General features: G+C 40.5%; 1 protein-coding gene across 1 annotated transcript in view; it reads left to right on the top strand.

The window, feature by feature from the left end:
* ARHGAP25 (Rho GTPase activating protein 25) overlaps positions 1–14,188 on the top strand; it is an 86,453-nt gene extending 72,265 nt beyond the window's left edge. The window contains exons 10-11 of the mRNA XM_081069085.1: positions 6,213–6,745; positions 9,758–14,188. Of these exons, the coding sequence (XP_080925211.1) occupies positions 6,213–6,745; positions 9,758–9,965 (741 nt within the window). The 3' untranslated portion in view covers positions 9,966–14,188. The remainder of the gene's footprint in view (positions 1–6,212; positions 6,746–9,757) is intronic.
* The last annotated feature ends 992 nt before the right edge of the window (positions 14,189–15,180 follow it).

Raw genomic sequence — 15,180 nt, 5'->3', positions numbered from 1 at the left:
GGTAATCCTGAGGATGATTAAGAAAGGACTGAAAAAAAAATTAGGTAGTGATGATAGTGACGGTGATGCTTCATAGGTGATATCTGGACACAATGCACCTTACTAACACTCAAATATTAAATTAATGTTTAGAAATGCTCATACTTCATATAATGGAATCATCCTAGGAATCCTTGAGAGTAGCCATTATTATGTTCATCTGACAGATTTCTGCTATTGATTGTAACTGTATGGGCATCTATGGGTAGGTACTGTGCTCGGAAATTTAAATAGATCACCTTTGGAGTCCTCACCGTAACTCTGTAGGGCAGAATTTATCATGGACATTTTATGGCTGAGGAACTGAGTCTCAGGGAGGTTGTCCAGCTGGCCCAAGATGGCAACACTAGAAAGTTACAGAATGGGATATAGGTCTAGTTCTCACCCCAAGGTCCAGATACTTTTGATTCCAGATGGGGTTGCTGAACAGGTGATTAGCAAAAAGGGTTAGAAGGAGAGTTAGAGCCCTGACTTTCTGAGTTTACATTTAGCAGTCATTCTTTTTCTTTTTAATTTAACTTAAAAAGTATAACATATACACATTTCAAAAAATAATAAAGACAGAAGTAAAAGAGATACATGGAGAAGTCTTGCTCCCTCCTCTATCTGTACCCACCCTATCCTTCCCTGCCTTTAATTTCTTTTTTTCTTTATGCCGTACTTTACATCCCCATGACTATTTTGTAATTACGAATTTGTACTAAATCATTTCACCTTTTTCACCCAAACCCCCAACCACCTTCCCATCTGGCAACCATCAATTTGTCCTCTGTATATATGAGTCTGTTTGTTTGTTTGTTTATTTTGTTCTTTAGATTCCACATATAAGTGAGATCATATGGTATTTGTTTTTCTCTGTGTGACTAATTTCACTTAGCATAATACCTTCTAGGTCCATCCATGTTGTCTCAAATGTAAGATTTCATTCTTTTTTATGGCCTAGTAATCTAGTAATATTCCACTTATATCTATCTATCTATACATATATATGTATATATTATATATATATATATATATCACTTCTTCTTTATCCAGTTGTCTACTGATGGGCACTTAGGTTGCTTCCATAACTTGACTATTGTAAATAATGCTGCAGTAAACGTAGGGGTGCATATGTCTTTTTGAATTAGTGTTTTGGATTTCTTCAAATAAATACCCAGAAGGGGAATTGCTGGGTCATAAGGTATACTTCTACTTTTGTTTTTTAAGACCACACATTTAATTAGATGCATTTATTTTTATGACTTTTAAAATTAGTTTCAGGTGTACAAAACAATGTAATAGTTAGACATTTATACCCCTCATAATGTGATGACCCCCTCCCCTAATCTACTACCACTCTGACATCGCATACAGCTATTACAATTCGAATGACTCTATTACCTATGCTGTATTCCACATCCTGTAACTGTATATATCTATATATTTAATTATAGTTGACATTCATTTTTATTCAGCTTCAGCTTCAGGTGTACACTGCAGTGGTCAGGCATCTACACCGTCCATGAAGTGATTTCCCTAATAAGACAACTGTCCATTGGTTACCCTACAAAATCTTTACAAAATTATTCACTATATTTCCCAAAGTTGGCCATAAAGAAGAGTGAAATTTTACCATTTGCAATGATATGGATGGACCTAGAGAACATTATGCTAAGTGAAATAAGTCAGATGGGGAAAGATAAATACCATATTACCTCACTTTTATGTGGAATCTAAAGAATAGAATAAATGAACAAACTAATCAGAAAGTCTCAGAGATACAGAGAAAAAACTGAGGGTTGCTAGATGGGAGGGGACGGGATAAGGGCAAAGGTGAGGGGATTAGAAAGGTAGTTCTACTTTTAATTGTTTGAGGAACCTCCATACTGTTTTCCATGGTGCTGCACCAATTTGCAATTCCAACAGTACATGAGGGTTCCCTTTTCGCCACATCCTTGCCAGCTCTTTCTGTTTGTTAATTTATTGATGATAACCATTCTGACAGATGTGAAATGATATCTCATTATGGGTTTAATTTGCATTTCTCTGATGATTAATGATGTTGAGCATCTTTTCATATGTCTATTGGCCATCTGTATGTCTTCTGGAGAAATGTTTATTCAGGTCCTCTGCCCATTTCTTAATTGGCTTGTTTTTTGGTGTTGAGTTGTATGATTTTTTTATAAATTTTGGATATTAACCCCTTACTGGATGTGTCATTGGCAAATATCTTCTGTCATTCGATGGGTTGTCTTATCGTTTTGTTGATTTTTTTTCCTGTGCAAAAACTTTTAGTTTGATGTAGTCCCATTGGTTTATTTTTTCTTTTGTTTCTCTTGCCCAAAGAAACATATCAGAAAAATATTACTAAGAATAATGTCAGAGAGTTTACTGCCTATGTTTTCTTCTAGGAGTTTTATGGTTTCAGATCGTACACTTAAGTCTTTAATTTATTTTGAGTTTAATCTTGAATATGGTGTAAGAAGATGGTCTAGTTTCATTTTTTGCATGTATCTGTCCGATTTTCCTGACACTATTTATTGAATAAACTGTCTTTACCCTATTGTATATTCTTGCCTCTTTTGTCAGAGATTAATTGACTGTATAGGCGTGGGTTCATGTCTGGGCTCTCTGTTCTGTTCCATTGATCTATGTGTCTGTGTTTATGCCACTACCATACTGTTTTGATTACCACAGATTGTAGTATAATTTGATATGAGGTAGAGTGATACCTCCAACTTTGTTCTTTTTTTCTCAAGATTGCTTTGGCTATTTGGGGTCTTTTATGGCGCCATATAAATTTTAGGATTATTTCCAGTTCTATAAAAAAAAAAACACTGTTGGTATTTTGATAGGGATTACATTGAATCTATAGATTGTTGTTGGTAGTATGGACATGTTAACAGTGTTAATTATTCCTATCCATGAACATGGTATAAGCTTGCATTTATTTGTATCTTCTTCAGTTACTCTCTTCAATGTCTTACAATTTTCTGAGTACAGGTCTTTAGTTTCTTGGTTAAATTTATTCCTAGATTTTCTTTTTTGATGCAATTTTAAATTGGATTGTTTTCTTAATTTCTCTACAACCAGTTTCTGAATATTAATTTTGTGTCATGCTGCTTTACCAGACTCATTTATCTGTTCAAATAGGCTTGTTTGGTTGGTTAGTTGGGTGTTGTTGTTTTTTTGTGTTTTTTTTTTTTTTTTTGGTAGAATCTTTTGGATTCTCTCTCTATAGTATCATGTCATCTGCAAATAATGACAGTTTTACTTCTTCCTTTCCAATTTGGATACTTTCTATTTCTTTTTCTTGTTTGATTTCTGTGGCTAGGACTATCCAGTGCTATGTTGAATAAAAGTGGTAAAAGTGGACATTCTTATCTTGCTCCTGATTTTAAGGAAAATGCTTTTAGCTTTTCCCCATTGAGTATGATGTTAGCTGTGTGTTTGTCATATATGGCTTTTTTTTTCTGTTGAGGAATATTCCCTCTATTCCTACTTTGCTGAGAGTTTTTATCATAAATGGATGCTGGATTTTTTTTTTAATGCCTTTTCTGCATTTATTGACATGATCATATAATTTTATTTATTTATTTGTTTCAGGTGCACAAAACAATGTAATAGTTAGACATTTATCATTTATATCCCTCACACAGTGACAACCCCCCTTCTCCCATCCACTACCCCTCTGACATTGCACACAGCCATTGCATTTCCACTGTCTCTATTCCTAATGCTGTACTCCGCTTCTTGTAAATATATATTTGACATTCATTATTGTTCAGCTTCAGCTTCAGGTGTACAGTGCAGTGCTCAGGCATCTACATTATCCCTGAGGTGGTCTCCCTAATGAGACAAGTGTCCATTGGATACCCTACAAAATGTTTACAACATTATTGATTACATTCCCCAAGTTGACTTTTGTTTCTCTGTGGCAATCTTGTGGTTACCCACTGTGCTTTCTAATCCCCTCTCTTTCCCCCTTATTCCCCCCTCCCATCTAGCAACCCTCAGTTTTTCCTCTATGTCTCTGATACTGTTTCTGATTAGTTCATTCGTTTATTCTTTTCTTTAGATTCCACATATAAGTGAGATCATATGGTATTTGTCTTTCTCTGTCTGATTTATTTTACTTAACATAATGTTCTCTAGGTCCCTCCATATTGTTGCAAGTGGTAATATTTCCTTCTTCTTTATGTCTGTGTAATACTCCATTGTATAAATGTACCACAGTTTCTTAATCCAGTCATCTACTGATGGACATTTTGGTTATTTCTGTGTCTTGGCTATTGTGTATAGTGTTTCAGTAAACATAGGGGTGCATAAATTTTTTTGAATTAGAGTTTTGGATTTCTCCAGATAGATACCTAGGAGTGGAATTGCTGGGTCATAAGGTAGTTCCATTTTCAGATTTTTGAGATTATATAATTTTTATCCTTTATTTTGTTTATGTGGTGTATCACATTAATTGATTTGCTGATATCGAGCCAAACTTGCATCCCACATATAAATCCCATTCGATCATGGTGTATGGTCTTTTTAATGTATTGCTGAATTTGGCTTGCTAATATTTTGTTGAGGACATTTGCATCTGTGTTCATCAAGGATATTGGCCTATAATTTTATTTCTTTGTAATGCCTTTGTCTTGTTCTGGAGTCAGGGTAATGGTGGCCTCATAAAATGAGCTTGGGAGTCTTCCTCCTCTTGAATATTTTGGAATAGTTTAAGAAGGATAGGTGTTAATTTTTTTTTTTTTTTTGGAATTTTTGGTAAAATTCACCTGTGAAGCCTACTGGTCCAGGACTTTTGTTTATTGGAGTTTTTTTGATTACTGGTTCAATTTCATTAGTAGTAATAGGTCTGTCAAGATTTTCTGTTTCTTCTTGTTTTTAGTCTTGGTTTTATTTTCTTATTTATCTTCCCAGTGTTCCTTTATGTAATTATAAGCAGACATTAATGTAAATTTTTATTTGCTTACCTTTTTACACAAAATGTAACATAAACTGTCACATACATACTGTCTCACTACACACACACACAAACACACACACACACTCCACTTTGTATCTTGAATTTTTTTACTTAACAGCATATCCTAGAGCCTTTTTTATGTTATTGACATGACATAGACAGCTGCCTCATATGACCTAATATTTCATGTTTTGAACTCAAGTGTATAGTGTTCCATTCTGCACATATATCGTAATCTACTTAACCAGCCCCTATACATATGTTTTTGTATTACAAACAAGACTGCAATGAAAAATTTTGACCACGCTTCATTTTGTATGCAGGTAGATGTGTTTCTGGGCTAAATTCTCAGAAATGGGGTTACTGAGTCAGAGGTAAATAGATTTGTAATGTGGAATTTTTATTAAAATTGTCAAATAAAGTTTGTGCCATTTTGTCCTTCCATCAGCAATGCATAAAATAACCTGTCTCCCTACAGTTTCCCCACCAGAGGTGTGTTGTCAAATTATTGTGTTTTGGTTTTTGGGGGGATGCCCATCTGATTAGTAAGAACTGATATTTCAGTAATTTCAATTTTAATTTGTTTCTCCTATTATAAGAGAGTCCAAATATCTTTTATGTGTGAGGGCCAGTTGCAAAGGACAGTTGCCTGTTCTTTGCCCATATGTATATTGGTTATGTGTCTTTTCCTTCTCAATTTTTGAGAGCTTTGTGTATTAGGGAGAGCAGCCTGTTGTCAGTGATATACATTGCAAATATTTTTGCCAATTTTTTCTTTCATTTTTGACTTAGCCTATGGTGATTTTTGTTTGTTTGTTTTAATTTTGTTCTTTTTAGTTTGAGGTGTCTAGGAAACCCATAGAGGTTGAATTTATCAAACTTTTCTTTTATGGCTTCTGGATTTTGAGTCATTTTGAGTCAGAAAAGCCTCCCCAAGCTAAAGTTGTTAGGACTCTTTTACTGCAAACAAACAATGCTTTTCGTCAGTGCTTTACCTCTAGAATATGAGTTCCTTCAAGTACAATTTCCTTCAAGTCCTTTTAGAAAAGGACACTCAGATAATCGACTTACGTGACAAATGAAGAGATGGTCTTCTAATTAATAATTTTATAAGTGTGCAGCCAAGATATACTTTCTTTCAAGTTTCTCATTCTTATCTTGGAGCATGACACATGTGGGAAAAACCTATGTAACATCCATGGCCATTTTTTTGTAGACCAGCGACTCGGAGGCAACCAGCCCCACCGGACAACAGCCGAGTGACAAGTGTCTAGAAGACAGTAGCAAAGCCTCCAGGGAAAAGCCAGGAGATTGGAAACTACAGTCACGTAAAAGGACTCAGACACTCCCTAACCGGAAATGCTTTTTGACAGCAGCTTTTCAATGTGCCAACAACAGCAAAGTGGGGATCTTTAAAAATGAGTTCTGGTCATCTTCTTCAGAGATGAAGGCAGGGGAAGGGCATAGAAGAACAGCATCTCAAGGTATGCCAAACTTTTCTGATGCCCAGAGGACTTCCACCTACGATAATGTCCCTACCCTGCCTGGGTGCCCTGGGAATGAAGCAGGTGCACTTTCTTCCCATGCCTGTGACTCCAAAAGAGATACTCTTGCCAGCCCAAATTCTGAAACCGGGCCTGGGACAAAGAACTCTGGAGAAGAAGAACTTGAATCTTTGCAAAAGATGGTCCAGGAGCTGCAAAAGGAAATAGAAACACAGAAGCAAATGTATGAGGAACAGATTAAAAAGTAAGTCACATACAGAGTGTAGCCACTTGGCTTCCATCTTAAGAAGCAATATGGATGTTCTCATCTGCCAAAGGAGTGCCATTATACACCTTCAGTTTAGAAGATACAGGAATTTATAGACGTTGGGCCTAATAAGGAAAAGGGTAAAGGGAGTAATGAGATGACTAAATTAGTGAAAACTCGAAGCTTTAAATTAAATTGATGAGAAGTTAAGTATGTAGCTTAAGTAGCTCAGTCAAATATTTCTAAATAGTGGTTCTTTATATAATTTCACTCACATGTAGGATATAAAACTGAAAGCAACAAATGAATAAGACAAACAAAAACTCAGACACAGACAACAGTTTAGTGGTTACCACAGGGAAAAGGGGAAGCGGGGAGGTAAGAAAGGGTAAAGGGGAGTCAAATATATGGTGACAGAAGATTTGACTTGGGATGGTAAACACACAATGCAATACATAGATGATGTATTGTAGAATTGTACACTTGAAACCTATATAATTTCATTAACCAATGTCACCCCAATGCATTTAATTAAACAAATAGTGGTTATTTAAGGATCAATATGCTTTAATGAATTAAGAGGAACTTTAAATTTTTTTCATATCAATGTGATTCATTAATACTGAAAATATGTATTGAGCACCTACTGCGTGCTAGTCACCATCCCAGCTGTTGGGGAATAGCACTGAACAAAACAGACAAAAGTCCCCTTATAGAGCTTTCCTTCTAGCAGGGACAGACAGACAGTACAAATAAGTAATGCCAGATGGTGGGAAATGACATGGAGGGAAACAAAGTAAGGCAGGAGGTTGGGGTGGGCTTTGAGAAGGGGGTTCCAGTGTTAAATAGGGTGATCAGGAAGGCCTCACTGAGAAGGTGGCATTAGAGCAAAGACCTAAAGCAGAAGGGAAAACAAGTCAAGTCCACATATGGGGGAAGAGCAGGTCAGACAGACAGAACCAAACATGCAGAGGCTGGCGAAGGGAGCAGGGCTAGTGTGTTCGTGCCTAGGAAGAGCAGTGCTGGCTGGAGCAGGGGGAGTAACTGAGAGGAGAGAGAGCAGAGAAGCGTATAGGAGGCCAGAGCACATAGGGGCTTGTCAGCCACCTTAAAGCCTGAGTAAGACAGAGATCCTGGAAGGCTGGACCTGGCTGAAGCTTTACCAGATCATTGGCTGCCCACTGCAGTCTGGCTGCAGAGGGCAAAGGAAAGCAGGAGGTCAGTGAGGTGGCTATTGCCACAATTTCATGCACATCCCTCAGATGCTTGGACACAATTTGCTCTTCTGGGTAGATAAACTATTTTCCTGAAGTCTTTCTCCACACCTCTGATTTTTCCATGAGCAGCCTCAATCCAGCTTAGCCCATATGAACACTAATCATGAGGTAGTGAAATGTGAACTAACGAGGTTTTCAAATTACAGGTACTTTTCAGTCCATTAAGACTCAGGCTCATGAAAGGAAGACTTTTGTGAGCCCTCATCCTTTGTTCCCTACAGTGAGCTGGCCGTCTAGAAGCAGCACGTAGCTCCTAAAATCAATCCTGTATAGAATTGTAAGGCTTGTGTGATGTCTTCGCAGTGGCCAAAGCAGCCCCAGAGAAGACTCCCATTGTACGCTACCATGAGTGTCATTGACAGACTAGGGAAAGAACTGGCTGCCATGGAACAAAATTTTCTAAATCCACCATCAGGAGGCCTCCCATCTTTGGCAGAGGGAGGAGAATTAACAGCCCATAGTGTCTAAGCGTCATGCTTTAGGCAGACCTTCTCATCTAATCCCCACAGCAATCCTGTGGAATGGCTAATATCTCCATTTTACAGAAGAAATGGGAGCTTGGAAAGAATAAAAAGATGCCTGAAAGTCACACAACTCATCATTCGTTGGCCTGAGATTTGAACCTAGGTCAGCCAGCTGCCGAGCCCACTCAGATCCTACATCTCCCCTGGAATGAGTGGTCAAGATAGAGCAGGGTCTCATTTGAGATGTCCCCCAAAGCAAGAGGTATATGGAGACCTCAGAGAAGGAAAGTACATTTGTTATGGGAGGACCAAAAGGAATGAGACCAGTTTCATTTTAAGAAGAGATAGATAGGCATAGGCAAGGCTCTGAACAGGGGCTATTGCATACCCCTGAGCCAAAGTTCTTGAAGACAGAAGCAAGGCATGGGCTCAAACAGGAACTCAAGTCTCCATTTAAAATGGTCAGGCCACTGCGGAAACAGGGAGGCAGCACCTCAAAGAATGAAATTCTGAAGCAAATTTCCAATTGCACAATTTCCCCACATAGGCTTAAAAATGGCCTATGTATGCTCATTCCTAAGAGTTAATTCAGCACAGCTTACAGGGGGGCACCTGGGACTGGAGTAGGATTTTGGCCATTAACAATGAAAATCCTCCAAATTCAGGAATCCCAACAGATTCTTGACCTGGAGCAGGGTCCAGAAGTGAGGTGGGACTGCTAAGACTGCTCTTCCCAAAGGGAAGTTTCCTGTGCTTCTCCAAATCTTGATTCCTACCAGACCATAATAATAGAAGATTCTAGTCCGTACCCACCATTGAAGCAGGATGAGAAGGCACTCACACGTGCAAAGGTGTTGGGAATCTGGAATGTGGATGGGGCTTCAGCTGTCAATCAACATTTCTTTTAAGCAGAAGAGAGGCAGGGTGCTGTGGGGGTGAAAATATACGTATATTAGAGATAGTCCCTTCTTCCAAAGATGTTACTATCTGGAGGAAGATACAAAATGTAAAATGACATGAAAAACAACAACACAAGGGATGTCTCAAGATGGTGATAAATGACAAAATAGGAGCTCAGACAGGCTCTGGGAATTCAGGTTTCCTAGGAAGTGCTCACGTGGGGGTTGGGACATAAATAAGAGGTACAGGATGGGTATGGGTCTTGTGATACAGAAAGGACAATGGACAGAAGAGGTTGTGAGCAAAGATGAAGGGGCAATGTAGAGATAATACTCAATTCTTTCATTCTCTTCTTTCTTCCCTTGTAGCCTTGAGAAGGAAAATTACGACGTCTGGGCTAAGGTGGTAAGGCTCAATGAAGAACTGGAGAAAGAGAAGAAGAAGTCTGCAGCCTTGGAAATCAGCCTCCGCAATGTGGAGCGCTCCCGGGAGGATGTTGAGAGGAGGAACAAGGCCTTGGAAGAAGAAGTCAAGGAATTTGTCAAATCAATGAAGGAGCCCAAGACGGACGCATGAGAGTTCCCCGAGTACTGCAGAGGCAGGCTGCAGCGGCCCAGCCCTGCTTCCTTTCTTCTTGCTACCTGATGACTGGGAAGCAAAATTACTCCCTAAGAGGAGAGAACATTTTGTGAGGAAACGTCACATTTCCCAGTCCATAGACCAATGACATTTGTAGGAAGATGAGGGGAGCGGGGACATATGTGGACATCTAAGACTGCCTGTGGCTATATTCAAAAGGATTGCATATTCCACTGTGGTCTCAGGCTGAGTGAAACAGAACCTTCCATGGCTGGATGGCTATGTCCAATGGAGCCATTGGAGGCAGGCTACATCCCAGGACCCAGGCAACAAGCTATGCCCAACAGAGGCTGGGCTGAGGCTGAATTCTTTGGTTTCTGTGTGAAACAACTCACCTAGTCAGATGGCCTCAGGGTGTCTCTGAGACTTAGGGGCTGAAAATGATCTTCGGCTTTCTAGTGTTTACCGTGTGTGCTGTTTTGAGGGGCTGCACCTAAGGAAGCCAGAGCCCCATTCTACCATTCCCACCATGATGCACACTGTCCAAGGATTGGAAATTCAAAAATATTACTAAACTAAGAGAAACCAAGCAATAAACTGTATTTATGAAAGCAAAATGGATGAGAAAATTATATTCAAATACAGCAACAACAACAACAACAACAACAACGAAACAGGCCTGCTGTTGATCCATACAATGCCTTTGTGACAGTTAGTAAACGGCTCCCCTTCCTTGGAGCAGGTGCGGTCCTCTCTAGGTACACAGCTTGGTGAGCAGGGCACAAACTGGATTCCAGTCCCCACTCGCCTTTCAGTGGCCACAATTACATAGGGCTGGCCTACGATGGTGTGATTTTCTTAGAGGCTGGTTGGAAGTATAGATAGTATAGTGATGATAATAATATTTTTTCTGCTTCACCAAAATGCAACTGATTTCTAGTGGCGTGATGCGCTGTAGAATAGCTGGGAGAGGGGCTTTTCCACCAGGCAGCTGACTTTCCTCTGACATTAAGCCAGCTTGGAAGAGGCCCCTGGTGAGGCCCCAGGCGGTGCCAGGTAGGATGATAGAGTCCTTAATGGTTTTCTAGTTAGGTGGTCTCCAAGCTCTTTGGACTGTGTACCCCATCAGTAGAAAATATTTGAGCATAAACCCCCTAATATAGGAATATTTATTTATTTATAAATTAAATACATGTATTACTAACGTATTGATATGTCATGTGTATTATAAAACACACACAGAACAGAAATCGGATAACGATGAGATAAAAACAAATATAAATAGATGTTCCCAAATGTGCTTCCAGCTCCGGAGACCACTGGTCCGATTTCCCAACGGGTATTACCCATGTAGTTTTACACATGTCTTCCTATTGCTCCCATAAATTTACTTGAACTCCTGAAGCCCCATGGCTTAATCAGTGGCTTGAAATCTATGGTTATCACGGTGAGAGTTTAGCCTTCCTGAGCATGTTTCCTCCATTATTCCTTTTTCTCCCTTTGTTTTCTTACATTTTCTCCTCCTCTGTTTGTTTTCTTCCCTCTGGTTATTTCCCCCTTGCGTGTGGCCATGACGTATGACTCACAAAGTGAAAGATGCAGACGGGGGCTCAGTGTTTTTCAGTTCTGCTACTCAGGTCCTGCTTCACCCCCCACCCCCACCCCCCAGAGGACCAGACCAATGGAGAGCAAGGACAACACCTAGAACATTCTCTTAGACGCCTGCTTGCAGAAGATTGGGAGGTAGAAGGGGACTGATTTGGAACATTATTAAGTAAAGCAATAAAATATTTGATTTCCTGGGGTTTACTTTTTTTTTTTTTAACTACAGAATAACAAACATGGAAACATTTCCTGAACACCTAATTTAGGTTGAGAAGTGTCTGCAGGTCTGCCAGGCATGTGTTCTTTCCTGTGTTCTCCTATGGGTTACTTACACTCATTCTTGGGGTGCTAAAACAACTCAAGTAAGAAAGTGGCTGGCATCACAAATCCAAAGGGAAGATGCAAAGAGGAGGCCCGGAAGTCTGTTGTTTGGAGGTCCATGTTGTAGAATCTTACTGGTTCGGAGCAAGAGCTCAGACTGAATGGAAAGACTACCTTTGAAACCCAACTTCCTCCTGGTCTCACGATGCCTCTGGTCCTCTTCCTTCCACCAGTACTATGAGATAACAGAGCCACCATTCCAACTTTAGAAGCTGGAGTGTCAGTTCTTCTTTGCGATCAAGAGGAAAGCTGGCTTGCTTAAGTTGCCACTACTTGCTCCTATGCCAGCTTCCGTAAGAGGGGAATGCAAGAAAGTTTTTCCAGGATTTCCTCATGAGTTCCAGGAAGGGTCAAGAAAAAAGATCTGGAGTCTGGTGCCACTGTCCTCAATGCCCCAAAAGGCTACACATGAGATGCATGACAAGGTAGTTCCAGGCCCCACCTGGACAAAAGTGCCAATTTCTGGAAGGCAGAACTCAGAGACTGACCTATGTCACTGGTGCTCAATTGGACCCTGGAGCTCCCACGTTTACTTTCAAAGCCCTACCATGGTCAGGATGTACTAAATCTGCCTTTTTCTAGCCCCCCACCTCCTTTACCTTATCCCATCTTCTACCCGCACAGATACTGAGTCTAAAAAAGTCTGCAGCATGCACTTTAAAACCTCTTCCCACCAAAAATCTTCATTTACCTCACAACCTTAAGCATGTCATGTATCAGGACACTTTTCTCTTGAGTTTGAGGCAGATCTGATGGTTTTCCAGTGAATATATGCCCTAGCGAGGAGGACACTTTGTATTAGGGGATTAGCTGGGATGATTCCTGCCTTGGTCCATTCAGGCTACTGTAACAAAATACAGCGTGGGTGGTATTTGTCACAGTTCTGGTGGCTGGAAGTCTAAGATCAGGGCCAGGTGAAGGATCTCTTCTGGGCTGAGTTGCAAACTTCTCTTTGCATTCCAACACGGTAGAAAGAGCTAGGGAACTCTGGGGGGGTGTCTTTTTTAAGTCAATCCCATTCGTGAGGGCTCCACCCTTATGATTTATGTGCCTCCAAAGACCCACCCACCTCCTAATATCACCATCTTTGGGAGTTAGGAATGCTACATATAAGTTTGAGGGGTGAGGCACAAATATTCAGACCCTAGCAATTTCCTGCCAATGGATCTTGGTTAGAGTATGTGGCGTGGAGAGATAGAGTGTGACATCACTAGTACAGAGCCTGCTGTAGAGGATGTAAGCAATAAACATTTTTCTTGTGTTTTGACCAATCCTTTAAGCGCTGCTCAGAGCCCAACTCCTCAGAACAGCATGAAGCAGGAGACTCTGAGGCAGCCCCAAGCTGCCAAGCAGGAGTACAGGGAGTACCACATTGGCTGTGCTCTCAGGCTCAAGACAAAAGGATGTGCGTGCACTGACGTCATGTAACTTCCACATTCCACCACTTCCTCTGCAGATACCATCAGTGGTCAAGCCATGCGCTTGCTGGGGAGCAGAGAGATCACTTAGAGACTGCTTTTGCAGTTCACCTGGGCTGCCTCTACAAGAATCTCACGGAAGCCTTCATCCTGCCAGAGAAGGCGGGATGAGGGAAGCTTGAGGCTGGAGGTCCAGCTGCCGTTCACTCAAGGGGCCCAGGCTGCCATGTGGCCAGCAGCAGAGACTGCTGCTGAATGACTTCAGACAAGGAATGTGCAGAGAATACCAACACGAATGTGCAATGTCAACCTCTCTTTCCTTGCACTGGAAAACTGTCTTAGGATCATAGAATAATAGCACTGGAAGACACCCTGAGGCTTCTCTCATCTAACCTGTTCATTTAATGACTGAGGAAACTGAGGCCCAGAAACAAAAGCTGAATTGCGAGTGCTCACACAGTGATGAGGACTGATGATTTTTCAGAGCTCCTCTAACCCACTATTCTGCAGTGCTTGTAATTCTTGACTTCTCTCCAGGAGTTCTTTTCCCGGGATCATGATGTGACACTTACTGGACATCAGTTGCTGAGGGCTTCCAGAATGTAGACCTGGACTCGTCTCTTGGTCACAATTAAAATATGCTATTTTTCACCTACTTTGTCTTACTGCTGCTGCTCTAAGACCGTGGTTCTCAGTCTGGGCTACACAACAGAATCACCTAAAGGAGCTTTTAAAAAAAATTCTGAAGCTCAGATCCCACCCCATATCAATTGAATAAGAATCTGGGGAGAAGGTGCCTAAGAATTGCTTTTCCTTAAAAAAAAAAAAAAAAAAAACACAAAAAAACAAAAAACAACTTTGCCGTTATTTTAGTATGCAAAGAGGACTCTACGTGAATGGATGGTGTTGGTGGGAGGAAACAGGATCACACGTTCCCCTCCTTTCCTCATCTTAACATTTTCACTGCGATGTTTGTCTGTAGTTGAATGATATTTCCCTGCCGCTGACGGCGGTGTGTGACTTCACCCTCATGACCTCAGTGTTCCAGAAAGGAAGTTGAGGAAAGCAGATGTCCATTTTTCTATATTTTTGTGTTTTTCAAGAATGAATAACAATAGGAAATTTTTGTACTTTAAAGTAATCATTTATTTTAATAAAATGTAGCACCTTAACTGTATTTACTTAAAAATATAAATAATTATTTTCTGTGGATTTTTGACGCCTTTTGGAAAACAAAGGTGACATCAATTAGCGCAGTGGAAAGGTGAAGATATGTCATAAGTTACATACAGGCTCTGCCATGTGGAACTCTGCAGCCCAAATCAGCCCGTGCTGGCTGGAGGCTTGCAGCTTTGAGTGTAGGGCACTGGAAATGTCTTCAGCCGGTTTCACATGGTCTGATGATTTCCGGAATACTCCTGCTAGATCAGTGAGCAGAGGAAGTGTTGCTATGGGTCTGCTTTGGAAACAAGGCCCATCCAATGATGCATTTACCCAAACTTGCCCTCTGTTTCTTGCTTTTTACCATTAGTGCTTTTTGACTAAGATACAAAGCCCTATTTCCCTTAAAAATCACTCCTTCCTGGCTGCAAAAGAGGGCAGTTGTTTGCCTGTGAGCTTGCCTTGGGCTGGACACCAGACACATTCTGTGGCAACTTGAACTTGATCACCAGGAAACAGATGGTCTGGATCAAGTACTGTGTATATTTTATAGCTGGATATTACCTTCAGTGAAAAACCAAACCCAATGAGGAAAAGCCAATGCCATACTCTGTAATATTGAGTTTATTCACTTGTTGAAATGCTGA

The sequence above is a fragment of the Rhinolophus hipposideros genome (genome assembly GCF_964194185.1).
Source record: "Rhinolophus hipposideros genome assembly, chromosome: 12".
Lineage (NCBI taxonomy): Eukaryota > Metazoa > Chordata > Mammalia > Chiroptera > Rhinolophidae > Rhinolophus > Rhinolophus hipposideros.
The sequence above is the reverse complement of the archived record's forward strand: the minus strand, read 5'-3'. Positions and strand labels throughout refer to the sequence as shown.